Below are 16625 nucleotides of genomic sequence, written 5' to 3' on the forward strand. Positions count from 1 at the left end.
AGTGACCTCATCTGTAAAATGGGGATGAAGACTGTGAGCCCCACGTGGGACAACCTGATTCCCCTGTGTCTACCCCAGCGCTTAGAACAGTGCTCGGCACATAGTAAGCGCTTAACAAATACCAACATTATCACCAAATACCCTTCACGATTATTATTGAGAAGCAGCGAGCGTGGCTCAGTGGAAAGAGCACGGGCTTGGGAGTCAGAGGTCATGAGTTCGAATCCCGGCTCTGCCACTTGTCAGCTGTGTGACTGTGGGCAAGTCACTTCACTTCTCTGTGCCTCAGTTACCTCATCTGTAAAATGAGGATTAACTGTGAGCCTCACATGGGACGACCTGATTACCCTGTATCTACCCCAGCGCTTAGAACAGTGCTCGCCACAAAGTAAGCGGTTAACAACTACCAACATTATTATTATTATTCTCTGTGCCTCAGTTACATCATCTGTAAAACGGGCACTAAGACTGGGAGCCCCACGTGGGATAACCTGATCGCCTTGTATCCTCCCCGGCGCTTAGAACAGTGCTTTGCACATAGTAAGCGCTTAACAATTGCCATCATTACTATTATTATGAGGGTCAAGGTGCCTTTGGCGCGCGCATGCGCGGGAGAGTCCGGGGACTCCGCGGGACCCACGGGGCGACAGCGCCATCTAGCGGCGTCCCGCAGGTCGGCTGGCGCGAAGGAACGACCCCCCCCCCCCCGAGACGCGCAACGGGGAGCCCCGGGGAATCAACTCGGCCAACCCCCTGCTTTTTAAAAAATGGTTCTTGTTAAACGCTTACTGTATGACAGGAACTGTACCAAATGCTGGGGTGAATACCAGTTAATCAGGTTGAACACAGACCCAGTTTTAAGGATGGGATAACTGAGGCACAAAGAAGTTGGGAAGCAGCGTGGCTCAGTGGAAAGAGCCTGGGCTGCGGAGTCAGAGGTCGCGAGTTCGACTCCCGGCTCTGCCACTTGTCGGCTGTGTGACTGTGGGCAAGTCACTTCACTTCTCTGTGCCTCGGTTACCTCATCTGTAAAATGGGGATTAACTGGGAGCCTCACGTGGGACAACCTGATTACTCTGTATCTACCCCAGCGCTTAGAACAGTGCTCTGCACATAGTAAGCGCTTAACAAATACCAACATTATTAAGTAGTGTCCATGGTCACACAGGAGGCAAGTGGTAGAGTGGGATTAGAACCCAGGGCCTCTGCCTCCTAGGCCTGTCGTCTTTCCACTAGGCAATCCTGCTTCTGGAAGAGAGGCCCGGTCTCCACCCAGGAGGAAGAGGGGTCCAGTCGGATCTGGAAGGCCTTCCCCAAAGTTTCTCGGCCTCCGGCAAGGAATCCTAACCTGAATCCATCCCTTTCCACTGTAAACTCAGTTTAGTTGACCGGTTCTGAGAGCGGCTGAGGTGATTCTGACAGGCTCTGCCCTGTCCCGCCTCCCATGCCCCATCCAAGGACTGTACATGGTGTCTGGGCGGCTCAGAGACTCCCAGGAGGTTAGCTGGAGAAAGCAGAAGTGGTCCAGTTCCTGAAAGAGGAGCGGGGCTGGAATTGCCTGGATTTATAATATTACAAATTATATTTATAACATAGCTATATAATGTAATTCATATAGATTATAATATGAAATATATTAGAATTATTTGTATAATAATTGTGGTTTTTGTTTAGCGCTTAACTATGCACTAAGCACCGTAGTAAGCGCTGAGGGAGACACAGGATAATCAGTGCAGAACCGGACCCTGTCTCCAGACTAACGGGGAAGGTGAACTAGTGTTTAACCCCCATTTTACAGATGAAGAAACCAAGGCCCAGAGAAGTGAAGTGGCTTGCACAGGGTCACAGAGCAGGCAAGTGGCAGGGAGGGGAGCGGAGGTTCCCCTTGTTCTTAGGCCTGACCTCCTTCCACTAGGCCATTCTGAGCCGGGGGTGGGGGTGGGGATAATTTTAGGATTTTAGGGCGTTGCTTTTTAATTCGGGAAAGAAAGGTTTAAATCGCAACATTTTTAGAATTTTGTTTTTGCTCTTGTTTCTCAGAAGAGGGTCAGGAAGGGGTGGAAAAGAAGCCCTGGTGGTGATTGAGAAGGGTTTCCCAGACCCCTAGTGCCAGCCCACAGGAAGCTGGCTTGATGGAAGCAGTTTTGCGGGAATGGTTTTGGGGTGGTGGTGAGAAGACGACCGAGGACGGTTGCTTCCTTGGGGTCGGATCCAGAGGCGCACGCGGTGAGGGGGAGTCCTGGCTGTCGCCTTTGCGTTATTTCCGCAATCAGCGCTATAGCCAGCGCCGGTCAGCTCTTGGGAATGCAGTTAATTTATCCTGCTCAGGTCCCCCTCTGGGATTCCTGGCTATATTTCGTTTTCTGCATCCCCTCCCCAGCATCCCCCCACCCCGCCGTTCCTTCCTAGGCCGGGGGCAGACTGGGCGGGGGAGGGAAGAGGGATTGGGAAACTGCTGAGGGGTGCGAGGAAGGAGAGAGGGAGGGCGTGGGGAGGGGAGAGTCTTTAGCTCGAGTGACCACCTCTTCTTCTTCCCTCTGTGACTCCATGGGCCAGCCCCCATTCCCGGATCGGGGGTCGTGGAGGGCTAAGAAGGGGAGGGGGGAATGCGTCGGGCTACCCTCTAGGTCTTAGAGGACCTGGGGAGTGCTGATTTCATTCCCCCCTCCCCCACTCCAGATATGCATGATTGAGGAGGGGGCGGGGCCTGCGGTTTGGCCAGGGTTGGGGCGGGCCGGGGCCAGAGCAGCGGCCAGCCGGCCGGACCCCCGCAGGATCTGCCCTGCGGCCTGGAGGCCAAGATGCAGAGTGGACACCGGTCCCCTGGGCCCCCGCAATTCTTGGAGGTGCCGCAAACTCCTCGCCCCAGCCCGACCGGGAGCCTCCGGGAAAAATTCCCCGACTACCTGAGTAAGTGCGGGCTCTGAGGGGGCGGCCGCGGGGAGGATTGAGCCGCGGTTGGGATTGGGGGAGACCCCGGGGACGGCAGCCGGCGGATCGGGGAGGGGAGCGGGGCCTCCCTGTTTCCCCCTGGGTTCCCCCTCCCCACTCGCCAAAGGGCTCTGACTCTGGTCCAAACCCTTGTCATATCCCGACCCTACTATTACATCAGCCTCCTCCCTGATCTCCCTGCCTCCAGCCTCACCCCTCTCCAGTCCATATTTTCATTCCGTCGCCCGGATTATTTTTCTAAAACATCGTTCTGTACACATCTCCCCTCACCTCAAAATCCTCTATTGGTCATCCATCCCTTTGCACATCAAGCAACAACTCCTGACTACTGGCTTTAAAGCACTTCATCAACTCTCCCCTTCCTACCTATCCACGTTCTACTATAACCCGGCCTGCACATTTTGCTTTTCTAAAGCCAACCGCCTCTCTGTACCTCGTTCTCCTTTCTGTCACCATCGACCCCTTGCTCACACCCTCCCTCCACCCTGGAACTCCTCCTCTCCACTCACATCTTACACACTACTGCTCTCTTCCTCTTCAAATAGCCACTAGTATTATATCTCCTGCAGGAAACCTTCCCTAACATCAATTTCTCATCTCCCCATCATATTTTCCTCCACACTATACCACCTATGTACGTCAGGGCTCACTCCCTAAGCCCTGATATAGTCACACCACCTTGTTCCCCTAAAGCATTTATGTCGATTATCTCAGTGCTTCGTTGCGTCCCCTACGTACAATTATTTTAGTGCCTGTCTTCCCCCACTAGACTGTAAAGTCCTTGAAGGCAGGGATTCTGTCTATCAACTCTATTGCACTTTCCCAAGTGCTTAGTACAATGCTGGGCACAGAGTAAGAGCTCAGTACATATTTTTGACTGATAGGTAAAGGGCAATCTCGACTCTTGTTTTTTTTTTTTTTTAATGCAGAGTCACTTGCTGAAAGCGGAAAAGGTGGAATCGATTCTGGACCAGCGAATGTGAGTCTGAAGTGGGGAGTCCAGAACGGCGCCCCGCAGCCAGTACCCAGCCCCTTACTGTAAGCGATGCCTGCCGCGGTCACAGCTTGGTAGTTGGAATAATAGTATTAAAGCCTGTTGCCTAGCTAGCGCTGGGATAATTACAAGGTAAACAGATCAGACGGAATCTAAATAGGGTAAACAGGAACACAGAGCAATGACTGTGAAACAAAATTAATCAACAGTCCAAGATAACAACCCTAACACAGTAGGGAACACAGTTCTGGGACGGCGGGAGGGAAAGAGGGAGGGAGGAGGCAGGGAGGGAATTCTGTCATTCCCCGGGTTCCTTCCTGGTGCAGCCTTGGTTTCCAAGTCTTGGCAAGTCACTGCCTCCCCAGCTCTGGACAGATCACAAGGCTCTTGTAGGAGGAGGGCAGTGAGCCTTCACCCTCGGGCCTCTGGGACTGGACAGTGAGGAGCTGTACTGGACTCCGCCTACATGCAGGGCGCTGTACTAGGCGCCTACTGCGTTTTGGAGGGGTTTCATGGGGCAGGGAAATAGTGTTCAAAAGGAGGCGGTGTTCTGTTCAGTCGTATAGGGAAGACGCGCCCCGTTCCCCGCCCCCCACATACATAAACACACATAGTGACGGGGTTGGGTGGGGGGGTCGGGGTGGCTCTGGGTGAGCCGGGGCCAAGGGCAGCGCGGCCCCAGCGCTCCTCCCTGGTCTGACCATCCTTCTCCATCTGCCCACCAGGTCGCGAGCATATGATCTCCATAATGGTTGAACCCCTGGATTTGGTAAAGTCGGGGCAGGGGATGAGACGGGGAGGAACGGGAGACAACTTCTTAGCTAAGGGAAGTGGGAGGGAGAGAGGATAATCCATGGTGCCAGTCTTCTCTGCCTTCCATTCCACAGAGAAATGCCATTTCCCCGGCCACCCCATCCCACATTCCAACCCCATCCCATCGGAAGCCCTCGAGTCTGGTCGTTAACCAGAGGAACGGAGAAGGAGGCGAAGTTAGAGTCCAGCCCAGTCAGCTGTGAAGAGACAACCCACAGCTGGAAACTGGGGACACCACCCCATCACCCCAACAACGGGAACCTGAGGACACCGGCCCCTCCACCATGCTGAACATCGTCTGTGAGCAGAGCACTGTGTTCTCCTTAATTCCCTCCCGCCTTGGGTCCTGAGACTCAAAGTCAGGACTTTGAGGAGTGACTTGTGCGCGAGGGGAAGGGGGAAAGGGCCCCAGACCTTTTACCTGCATTTTACCTGGCCTGTCCCGGAGGTCCCTGGGTCCAAACTATCCGGAGGCTTTGGTGCCATCGTGTGATCCGACGAATTGGGATGAAAGGATTCCACTCCCGGTGGCGAAGAACAGAAACCTCCATGAGGGCAGGGCTGACTCCCGAGAGGCACGAGGCCACCCAGGGAGTGACTGATTCTCTGAGGGGTCCCCCGGAGGAGGGTCTGTAGCCCATCCAAGAAATGGAAATTTGACTACTGACCATCCGGGGGAGGCCACCCCCTGTGGAAGTTGCTTGGCCCCTGAGGTGGGGGACCGGTCCCCCTTGGGCCCGGTTGTTGTGACTGCGGAGACTGGCACAGGACTGGTGTCACCTGCGGGAGAGGATTGGTGCTTCAGGTGCAAAACCAACACCCGGGCACCCTGCAATCACTGCACAGACTGCATTGGTGGCGGGTTCAGGACTAGCGCCCCTTTCACACTTACGGCTGTCACTCCTGAAGTCAGTGCCCAGCTCTCCCAGAACTCGGACTGTTCCTCCCCACCTCCCCGGCTCAGCTCTCTGAGCCCAGTGGGTGTCCCTCCCGTCCCGTGCCCACAGCGCTAACGCCCATCCTGTGTCAGCGGTCACTGAGGTGTCCGTTACCTGTAGGGAAACCTCGAAGCAGGAGAGGGATTTTGCCTCTTAATTACTCTCTCGCCGTTCAAAGCCTTATTGAAGGCGCATCGCCTCCAGGAGACCTTTCTTGACTAAACCCTCCTTTCCTCTTCTCCCACTCCCTTCTGCGTCGCCCTGACTTGCTCCCTTTACTCATCCCCCCTCCCAGCCCCATAGCACTTATGTACCACGATCCTTCCCGTCTCACAAACCCGTAACTTGGGCGTTAAACTTGACTCCTCTTTCTCATTCAGCCCACATATTCAATCCATCACTAAATCCCGTCGGTCCCAAGTTCAAAAATCGCTAAAATCCTCCCTTTCCCCTCCATCCAAACGGCTCCCACGTTAACACAATCACTTTTCCTATCCCGCCTTGATTACTGCATCAGGCACCTCGCTGACCTCTCAAGCCTCCTGCCTTTCCCCACTCCGGTCCATTCTTCACTCTGCTATCCGGATCATTTTTCTACAAACACGTTCAGGAAATGTCATCTTACTCCAGTGGAGTTTAAAAACTCCAGTGGTTGCCCATCCATCTCCGCAACAAACAAAAACTCTTCACCATTGGCTTTAAAGCACTCAAATCACCTCGCCCCCTCCTACCTCACCTCACTACTCCCCTACTACAACCCAGCCCCCACACCCGCTCCTCTAATGCTAACCTCACTGTGCCTCAATCTCGCCTATCTCGCCGCCGACCCCTCGCCCACGTCCTGCCTCTGGTCTAGAACATCCTCCCTCCTCAAATCCGACAATGCCCCTGCCCACTTAAAAGCCTTATTGAAGGCACATCTCCTCCAAGAGGCCTTCCCTGACTAAACCCCCATTTCCTCTTCTCCCATTCTCTTCTGCGTCGCCCTTACTTGCTCCCTTTGCTCTTCGCCCCTCCTAGCCCCACAGCACTTGATATAGTGCTCTGCACGCAGTAAACTCTCAATAAATACGAATGAATTGAATGAATTAACCTGGGAAGCCAGAACGGGAGTCCTAGCCCTGAGAGTGACTGGATCCTCTCGACCCGGCTGAGTTCTAACAATCCTCCCTCGCCCCTGGCTAATGCGTGAAAGTGCCCCGCCCTGGGGTCTGTGGGGGATAAAGGGGTGCGTGACAGGTGAGGAGGGCGGGGCAGGAGGAGAATCTGGCCCCTCCTCCAGCCGAGGGCCCTGTTGGAGGATTGCCGGGAGCCTGAGAGGGAGGAGGGAGAGGTTGATTGAGAATTAAACGAGCCGGGATCCAGATGGACCCTGGGATTTCTGAATGATCTGGCGCTGTAATCCCCGCCAACGAGGACAGTGGCCTGGAGACCACCCTTTCCAGGGGCTCAGGAAGCTTACGATGGCCCCACCCACTGACCCACCGTGGGCTCGGGAGACTGAGACATTGGGGGGGGGGGTGTCCGCCATTTAACCCTTTCCACTCGAACCTCATACTTAACCAATTTCAGTCTACTCTTGGTGCTCGAGCCCTACCCACGATGTATATGTCCAAAATGTATATTTTATTTATTTTCGAACACATCCACCTGTATATTTTTGTTATTTTTTATTATTATTAACAATAATAATAATAGCAATCATAATAATTGTGACATTTGTTAAGCGCTTACTCTATGCTAGGCCCTGAACTAAGGGCTGGGGTAGATACAAGCAAATCGGGTTGGCTATAATCCCTGTCCCACGTGGGGCTCGCAGCGTCAATCTCCATTTTACAAATGAGATAACTGAAGCACAGAGAAGTAAAGTGACTTGCCCCAAATCACCCACCAGACAAGTGGCAGAGCCGGGATTAGAACCCAGGTCCTTCTGACTTCTAGGCCTGTGGTCCATCCACTAAGCCATGCTTCTATTTGTACATTCAATGATCTGGTCAGCTGTTTCGGGTCGATGTGCTTTTACTGCTTTCTGCATCTTCTTGGTCTTCCCGCTTTTAAGTCTCTCGAGAAGTAGCTTTATTTGTCTTCTCTCCTGCCCCTCGATTCGTGGGTCAGGTCCTGGAGGACAAGCAAGCACCTTTCTACTGCTGTAGTTCCCAAAGCAGACAGTATGGTGTCTAGCACTCAGTGGATGCTGGATTTAATACCATGAATTTATTGATCAATAAACTCTGCTGATGGATTGATTGCTTGGCTTTCCTGGTCAGACCCTTCCTCTTCTCCTTTCCTGCCCTAAAAGTGAGGGTGATTGGAGATGGACATTACCAGGGCTCCCTCCCATCATATCCAGCAGACCACCACTCTCCTCACCTTCAAAACCCTACTAAAATCGCCTCTCCTCCAAGAGGCCTTCCCTGATTAAGCCATCGTCTCCCCTACTAACCCTCCCTTCTGCGTCGCCTTTGCATTTGAATCCGTACCCCTGAAGCACTTGATATTCACCCCAACCCTAGCCCCACAGCCCTTACGTCCACACCTTTATACTCCTTATCTGTAATTCAGTGTAATGTCCGTCTCCCCCTCTACACTTGTAAGCTCCCTGTGGGCAGAGATCGCATCCGTCAGCTCTACTGTCTATTGTACTGTACTCTTCCAAACGCTTAGTACAGTCCTCTGCACACGGTAAGCACCCACGGTGAGAGAGAGGAAACGAGGACAGTTGATAACACCCCTCCCCCCCGCGCCCCGCTGACCCCAGAAATAATGGCGCCAATCATAAGGTCAGTAGCCCCTGAACGGGGCCATCCTGATCCGGGCCCTTGGTCCGTCCAGTCCAGGACTCTGCCTCTGACCTGCGCATCGGAAGACTGGCTGTACCGGTCACCTTCCTGGACACCCGTCCCCATGGTTAGGGACCGACAGAAGGACACCTGGTGGGGGAAGGGAAAGAGGGAGGATGGGAAGGGGGCAGTCTCAGGGAAGGTCTGGGGCGATTGTCCACCTGTCCTTCAGGGAAGGGGCTAGGCCCGAATCAGGGGTGCTGCCCGCTGGGGAGGAGAAATGGCTTGGGGCGAGGCGCAACTCGGGGCGGAATGGGCCAGCGAGAAAGGGTTTTTTTCCTTTTTGATGTCACTCAGCAGTGTTGGCCCATAGGCGGTACGCAGGAGCTCCCCTAGCCGCGGATCGCCCTGGACCCCAAGGAGTCACCCCTAGTCTCCTGCGTGGACGTGTCGGGAAGGGGAGGGTTATCCCTTGGTAGGTGGAACGGATCAGAATGGGGCAATCCGGGGTGCGACCCTCCCCCCGGAATCTACGCCCCTTCCTCGGCGGGGTCCCGATGCGGAGACTCAGGGGCCGGCTGCTGCCCTCTGGGAACCGGGAATTCCAGCTGAGCCAACCGCGCATCCTGGGGGAGCCCGGGCTTGTGCGTATGCAGGGGCGCACGTGTACGCTGTGTTTGTACGCGTGAGCGTGTTTGTGCAAGGAGGGGCGACCGGGGGAAGGGGGGAGGGCTCGGAATGGCCGCTCTGCTGCCACGGAGGTAAGGATCTGGGGGGGAGGGTCCCCGATTAGGATCCCCCGTTCCTCCTCCCCGCCCTCCTCCCCTGCAGCCTCTCAGCCCGGCCTCTCTCCCGGGGGGCCGTTCCCTAGGCGAGAGGGGCGTTCCCGGCTCGGTTACCCCGGAGCCTGTGATCTCCCGGGTTGCCACCTGCCCGCCCCCCGCCCTCCTTCCCCGCCCCGCAACGCCCCCCCCCCCCCCGCGCAGCTCCAGCTGCGCCTGAGCGCGGAGGTGAGGGAGGGGGGCGCCCAACGCCCCAGGGACCGCTGTGCAATGAGCAGGGTGGAGGGGGAGAAAAAGGGGAAAAGGAGGAGGGCCGGGGAAGGCAGATTTTCCGGGGCTCGGCGGTCGCAAGGCACTTGCAAGGAGGAGGCGGCGGCGGCTGCCGGTCGGTAACCTCCGAGGATGGGGTCAGAGAAATTCGATGCTTGACGTCGGACCGAACCGGGGAGGGAGGGAGACGGAGAAAGAGGAGGGAGCGAGTGTTGGGGAGGGGTCTTTGGGGGACCTTCTCCTTCCCCCATCACCGCCTTGGGCGGTGCCCGGGTCGGGGAGGAGCGGGCGGTAGGCCAAGTTGCGCACGGGGGCGCAGAGGAAGCTGCCCGCGGCGGGGGGCACGGGTGGAGGGGGCGCACAGGATGCCCTCTGCCCCCGCGCCATGGACATCGCCCTGGTCCCCCTGGAGAACGGAGGCGCCACAGCCGTCGGAGCCGGAGGCGAGAGAGCGGGCGGGCCCCCCCCGCGGCCTCCAAGGCGGCCAGTCCCGGGGCTCCCGGGCGAGGAGCCGGCACTCGGGGGGCGCAGGGGGTCCCGAAGATTCAGCTCCGGGCGTCGCTCCCTGCTCCCGCCGCCGGACCCGGAGGGCGACGAGGATCGGCGGTCGGCGGGCACCCTCCCTCCCCCGTCCCAGCGCATTCTCCTGAACGTCTCCGGGCTGCGCTTCGAGACGCAGCTGAGCACTCTGGCCCAGTTCCCGGACACCCTGCTGGGCGATCCGACCCGACGGCTCCGCTTCTTCGACCCCCTGCGCAACGAGTACTTCTTCGACCGGCACCGGCCCAGCTTCGACGCCATCCTCTACTACTACCAGTCGGGCGGCCGGCTGCGTCGACCGGCCAGCGTCTCCCTGGACGTGTTCGCCGACGAGATCCGCTTCTACCAGCTCGGGGAGGAGGCCATGGAGCGCTTCCGGGAGGAGGAGGGCTTCCCCCGGGAGGAGGAGAAGGCGCTGCCGGCCCGGCCGCTGCAGCGCCAGGTGTGGCTGCTGTTCGAGTACCCGGAGAGCTCGGGTCCGGCCCGCGGCATCGCCATCGTGTCCGTCCTGGTCATCCTCATCTCCATCGTCACCTTCTGCCTGGAGACGCTGCCCCAGTTCCGCGACGAGGGGGAGCTCCCCGGGCCTCCGCCGGCCGCCAACGCTACCCCCGGAGGGGTCCTCCTGCCCCCGGGCCGGCCGGGCCCGCCGCCCCCACCGCGCCCCAGCCTCCTGGCCGACCCGTTCTTCCTGGTGGAGACCACTTGCGTCGTGTGGTTCAGCTTCGAGCTGGTGGCGCGCTTCTCCACCTGCCCCAGCAAGGCCGAGTTCTCCCGCGACGTTATGAACGTCATCGACGTGGTGTCCATCTTCCCCTACTTCATCACGCTGGGCACCGAGCTGGGCCAGCCGCCGCCGCCGCCGCCGCCGAGGCCTCAGTCGTCGGGGGGAGGCCCCAACGGCCAGCCGCAGCCGCAGCAGGCCATGTCACTGGCCATCCTGAGGGTCATCCGCCTGGTCCGGGTCTTCCGCATCTTCAAGCTGTCGCGCCACTCCAAGGGCCTGCAGATCCTCGGCCAGACCCTCAAGGCCAGCATGCGGGAGCTCGGCCTGCTCATCTTCTTCCTCTTCATCGGCGTCATCCTCTTCTCCAGCGCCGTCTACTTCGCCGAGGCGGACGACCGGGACTCCCACTTCTCCAGCATCCCCGACGCCTTCTGGTGGGCCGTGGTCACCATGACGACGGTGGGCTACGGCGACATGCGGCCCGTGACGGTGGGCGGCAAGATCGTGGGCTCGCTGTGCGCCATCGCCGGGGTCCTCACCATCGCCCTGCCGGTGCCCGTCATCGTCTCCAACTTCAACTACTTCTATCACCGCGAGACGGAACCGGACGGGCAGCCTGCCCTCGTGGAGGAACCGCCGCCGCCGGGGGCCGGGGTGGACGCGGGGGGAGCGCCCCAGGCCAGCCGGAGCCGGGGGTCTCTCGGTCCGCCCGCCGGGGCGCCCCCCGACGTGGAGATCCCGCGCCCCGGGGGCGGCCGGCTGGAGAAGGGCCTCCTCAAGGCTAAGAGCAACGTGGATCTCAAGAAATCCTTGGTCGCCCTCTGCTTGGACACGAGGCGGGAAACGGATCTGTAAGGGAGGGAAGGTTGCGGGGCGGGGACGACGCAGGCGAAGGGGACGGAGGAGGAGAGGGACAGGTGGCTTCAACACCTCCCGCTCCGGCTCAGACCCTCTCCCTTCCGCTCCGCCCTCCTGGGTGCTCTCATTCATTCAATTCATTCAATAGTATTTACTGAGGGCTTACTATGTGCAGAGCACTGTACTAAGCGCTTGGAATGGACAATTCGGCAACAGATAGAGACAATCCCTGCCCAGTGACGGGCTCTCCCTTCCTCCACCCTCCTGGGGACCCCCGATTCTCCGGAGCGCCGCTTTCCTCGTCTGGGGCTGGTTCAGTGAGATGCGGGGAAGCCCTGAAGGGGAAGGGACGGATAGACAAAGCCTCAGGAGCACCCCCCCACCCCCGCAACGTCCTCCCGCGGGCTTCAGGACCCGAGCTAGTTGTTGTAGCTCGTTCTTCGCTGTGTCTGTGTAAAGATAGAAGCAAGTTTATATTTCACGGCTGCTCTGTCCCGCCGGCCGGTCTGCGGTACCAGAGACTGGGGTAGCCTGGGGGCAGGGGACGGGAGGGGGGGAACCCTGGTTTCCGAAGAGCTGAACTTCTCAGGACCCGGCAACCGAACCGAGACGTCTTTCTCCGATTGCTCCAGCTGCGGGGTTTCGGCCCGAGCGCGGGGCGAAGAGGGGACGGAGGGAAGGTAGAGGGGAGAGGAGGGGGTCGCGTTCGGCCGGGGGAGAAACCCTGGGGAAATGGGGAGCCCAAGGGCCGCGGAGAGAGGTGGGGGTTTTCGACAGGTGGATAGTTCAAGCGTGGCGTGTGCGTGTGTGTCTGTGTCTGTGTACGTGCGCGTGTGCGGGTGCCGGAGTGCTTGTTCGGGTTAATGAGCCTCTGTGTCTGTATGTGGGTGTCTGTATGTTGGAAGTAGCCTATAGTCTACAGTCAAATGGTCTTTGGGAATCTGCTCATTTTTCTATTGTGCGTGTGCGAGTGTTTGCGTGCGGGTGGCGGTGTGTGCCTGTTCACGCGTGAGTGTGTGCACGGCGATTTTCCCGCTGCCTCCGTATTTGGGGAAGAAGCGCCCCCAACATGCGTCCTCAAACATGCTCCCGCACACACGCACGGGCTGTGCACACCGGCACACGCCTACACACACGATCTAGGCTTCCGGCCCTGCCCTCGCCTTCCACCTCCGGCGACAAACTCCCTCCAGCTCCGCCCAGCCCTCTGCTGAGCCCAGCGGGTCGTTTCGGCCCGGATTTGCTGTTCCGGAGGCCCGGGCTGCAGCGCCCCGGAGTCGTCGCTGTCCAGTCCCCAGTGCCCAGAGAGACGAAAGACACGTGGGAGGGGTGGAGCTGGCAGGAAGGGGCTGGGGTGGGGTGTGAACGCATCAAGATATGCCCAGCTTCACTGCCGCCCCAAACGTTGAAGGTGAAAAACCCGAATCTGTCCGTCCATCCGCCCATCTGCCTGGAGAGCCTGCTCTCCGGGGTCCGGCGCAGGCCCCCACATCCTGGAGAGACTCTCGTGAACGAGGAGGGGAAACTGAGATGGGGAGACCACAAACCTCGGAGACGCCTCCAATAATCAGCTGGGGGACACTGAGGCTGGGGGGAGGAACTAGAAACCTAGCTCAGGGGGCAGAGTTAGTGAGTGGCAGAATTCTCCTTTGTAGAGTTCCAATCCGCTCTCTAATCATGCTAAAGCCTCTTCATCTTTCAGCCCCCTTTTTTCCCCAAAGCGCGTTCGCACAGCATCCCTGCGGGACAGGAAGAAGCAGGGTTCGTTCTCTCCAGTTTACAGATGAAGAAACCGAAGCCTAGAACAGCCCGAAGACGCTCCGCAGGCGTGTGGCGGAGCCGAAATTCGAACCCAGCTCTCCTGCTTCGCTTCCCCGTTCTTCCACTAGGCCCTGCGGCCAGACGCTTCCCCCAACCTCATTCCATTTCCCGGAGGGGATGCGGCTTCGGGGAGTTGGGGGGCCACTTGAGGGGGGCAGTTAGAGGAGCCGTCTGGCTTAGTGAAAAGATCACAGGTTTGGGAGTCGGAGGACGTGGGTTCTAATCCCGGATCCTCCACTTGTCTGTTATGTGACCTTGGACAAGCCACTTAACTTCTCTGTGCCTCAGTTACCTCATCTGTAAATGGGGATTAAGACTGTGAGCCCCACGTGGGACAGTCTGATTACCCTGTACCTACCCCAGGATTTAAAACAGTGCTTGGCACATAGAAAGCGCTTAACACACACCATAATATTGTTATTATTATTTCCTTCCCTTCATTGCAGTGGGTGTCTCCGCTCTGACCCTCCGGCCCTCTCCCACAGGGCCGCTCCTCGGAGGGCCCGCAGAAGCTGGGCAGGCCGGGATGGGGGGGCGAGGGGGGTCAGAGGGGCTGAGCCCCCAAGCTTCATCGGCTCGCAACTCTCGGCAGCAGCCGGGGAGTTGCAGAGGCAGCGCTACCTTCCCCTCCCCGCTCCCGCCCTCCTCTCTCTTCGGGGATTATCCCGGCCACATTGCTCGAAGCGTTCGAGCGAGCGCTCAAGTAGGTCAGAAGGGAATCCAGGCCGGGCGGACCCTCCCCCTCCTCTCCGACGCTCCCTGAGATTCGGGATGAGCGATGCGGCGGGGAGGGGGCAGAGCCTCGGAGCTCGAACATCACCTCTCCCTCTTCCCCGTCTCCCCCAACCCCTAACGTCGCTCGCGGAGCTGAGCCCTGTGAGACACAACCGTGGAAAAAGATCAAGGTCAGGGAAGGGAGGTCCTGAGCTGGAAGAGAGGAAGAGGACCAGGAGGAGAAGGGGGAGCAGGGGCAGAGAAAGAAGACCAGGTGGAGAACGGGGAGAGGGGGCAGAAGGAGAAGACAAGGGGATAAAGGGAGAAAATAATAATATAGTATTTGTTAAGCGCATACTATGTGTCAAGCACGGTTCTAAGCGCTGGGGTAGATACAAGGTAATCAGGTTATCCCATGTGGGGGTCACAGTCTTATTCCCCTTTTACAGATGAGGTAACTGAGGCACAGAGAGGGTAAGTGACTTACCCAAGGTCACACAGCAGAGAAGTGGCTGAGCTAGGATTAGAACCCACGTCTTCTGACTCTCAAACCCGTGCTCTTGCCACTAGGCCATGCTGCTTCTCGAAAATGGTCAGAGAAGTCCAAGGGGAGAAGCGGGAGAGGGGGTAGAGAGAGAAGACCGGGTGAGGGAGATCAGGGGCTGGAGGACAGGGGGATCTTCGCCCCCCTCACACCTTGCTCCATTCGGTACTAGGTCATTACACTGGGGGTATGCAGCCTAATATGATGCTACGGTGCTACACGCAACGTTTTGCTCTGTCGACCACCCCTGCACCCCCCTACAGGGTCCCACCGCCTGCACGCCCCGGCTGTCTGTCCCACACGGGGCTCTCAGTCCCAGAAGAAGCGCGAACAACGAAAAAGCATTTTCACTCCTTTCCACATCGTTTTCCCACTCTGACCACGATTTATCTATTCCCTAAAATGGGGGCAAGGGAGGTAGAATTTCTGTCCTCAGTCACGGGGGAAAACTGAGGCCTACAGAGGTTCAGGCGCGGTCCTCCCGCGGGATCCCCTTTCTCAAGCTGCGAATGGAGGTGGTCGAGGGGTGGGTGGGGGCAGTGGGCCGACAGAGTCATGTCCAGAGAGCCCCCTCCCGCCCCCAGATAGCCCCTCCCACGCCAGCCGTCTTCGCTTCTGTCCTGGGGAGGGAGAAGCAGCGTGGCTTATTGGAAAAAAACTGGGCTTGGAAGTCAGAGGCTGAGGGTTCTAATACCATTCTGCTACTTGTCAGCTGTGTGTGACTTTGGGCAAGTCACTTAACTTCTCTGGGTCTCAGTTCCTTCATCTGTAAAATGGGGATGAAGTCTGTGAGCCCTATTTGGGACACCCTGATTACCTTGTATCTACCCCAGCGCTTAGAACAGTGCCTTGCACATAGTAAGCGCTTAACAAATACCATTATTAGAGACGCAGCGTGACTCAATGGAAAGATCCCAGGCTTGGGAGTCAGAGGTCATGGGTGCTAATCCCGGCTCCACCACTTGACAGCTGGGTGACTCTGGGCAAGTCACTTAATAATGTTGCTATTTGTTAAGCGCTTACTATGTGCCGAGCACTGTTCTAAGCGCTGGGGTAGACACAGGGGAATCAGGTTGTCCCACGTGGGGCTCACAGTCTTCATCCCCGTTTTACAGATGAGGTAACTGAGGCGCAGAGAAGTTAAGTGACTTGCCCACAGTCACACAGCTCAGAAGTGGACTTCACTTCTCTGTGCCTCAGTTACCTCAGTTGTTTGCACGTAGTAAGCGCTTAACAAATACCTTTATTATTATTATTTTGGCTGTCGAGGGAGACTTTAAACACGCTCTCCACGCGCGCCACCTGCTGGCCGGTTCGGACATTGCAGGCATTTTCCCGGGATTTTGGGGGGGCTCCGCGCCCTGGAGCCCCCCTCGCCCTATATATAGAGGTTGAAAATCCAATTAAAGGGCGACATATCTACCGATAAGTTAAAAGGGAGCTCAGTGATCACTCATCAGTTTTTTTAGTCATATATGCTTAGACAGAACCCCACTTTCAAAAATTAAAGGGAGAGTCCTCTCATGATTTCCTCTTCTCTGCATGGGTCTGTGTGTGTCTCTGCTTTAGAATTCTCAGGATCTTTCAGGCTCTTTGTGTGCTCAGGTATCAGTATATGCGCACACATCTCGGTGCCTGTTACCTCATCTGTAAAATGGGGATTAACTGTGAGCCTCACATGGGACAACCTGATTACCCTGTGTCTACCCCAGCGCTTAGAACAGTGCTCTGCACATAGTAAGCACTTAACAAATACCAATATTATTATTATCCCCCTGGGGCTGTGCATCGACTATGATCCCGTCGCTCGAGCTCGGAGGGACGCTGAGCAGGGGCAAGTCCTCCCTTGCTCTCTTAGGGGCCAACGCCTGTCTCCCAGCCGCTGGATTAGG

The 16625-nt window shown here is 57.5% G+C and overlaps 1 protein-coding gene and 1 long non-coding RNA gene across 3 annotated transcripts; both read left to right on the forward strand.

Moving 5' to 3' along the window:
* Positions 1-2741: 2741 nt before the first annotated feature.
* LOC114807816 lies at positions 2742-5932 on the forward strand. Of its 2 annotated transcripts, XR_003755872.1 has the most exons (4): positions 2742-2910; positions 3882-3990; positions 4672-4715; positions 4834-5932. It is a non-coding gene; the product is annotated as an uncharacterized LOC114807816 (long non-coding RNA). The 2 variants fall into 2 exon arrangements; XR_003755871.1 differs by having other exon boundaries at positions 3882-4715.
* A 3907-nt stretch (positions 5933-9839) lies between these two features.
* Positions 9840-11788, forward strand: LOC100080163 (potassium voltage-gated channel subfamily A member 5-like). Its single transcript, XM_001511012.4, has one exon. The coding sequence runs from the start codon at positions 9915-9917 to the stop codon at positions 11649-11651; it is 1737 nt and encodes a 578-aa protein (XP_001511062.3). The 5' UTR covers positions 9840-9914; the 3' UTR covers positions 11652-11788.
* The last annotated feature ends 4837 nt before the right edge of the window (positions 11789-16625 follow it).

This window comes from Ornithorhynchus anatinus, chromosome X4, assembly GCF_004115215.2.
Source record: "Ornithorhynchus anatinus isolate Pmale09 chromosome X4, mOrnAna1.pri.v4, whole genome shotgun sequence".
NCBI lineage: Eukaryota > Metazoa > Chordata > Mammalia > Monotremata > Ornithorhynchidae > Ornithorhynchus > Ornithorhynchus anatinus.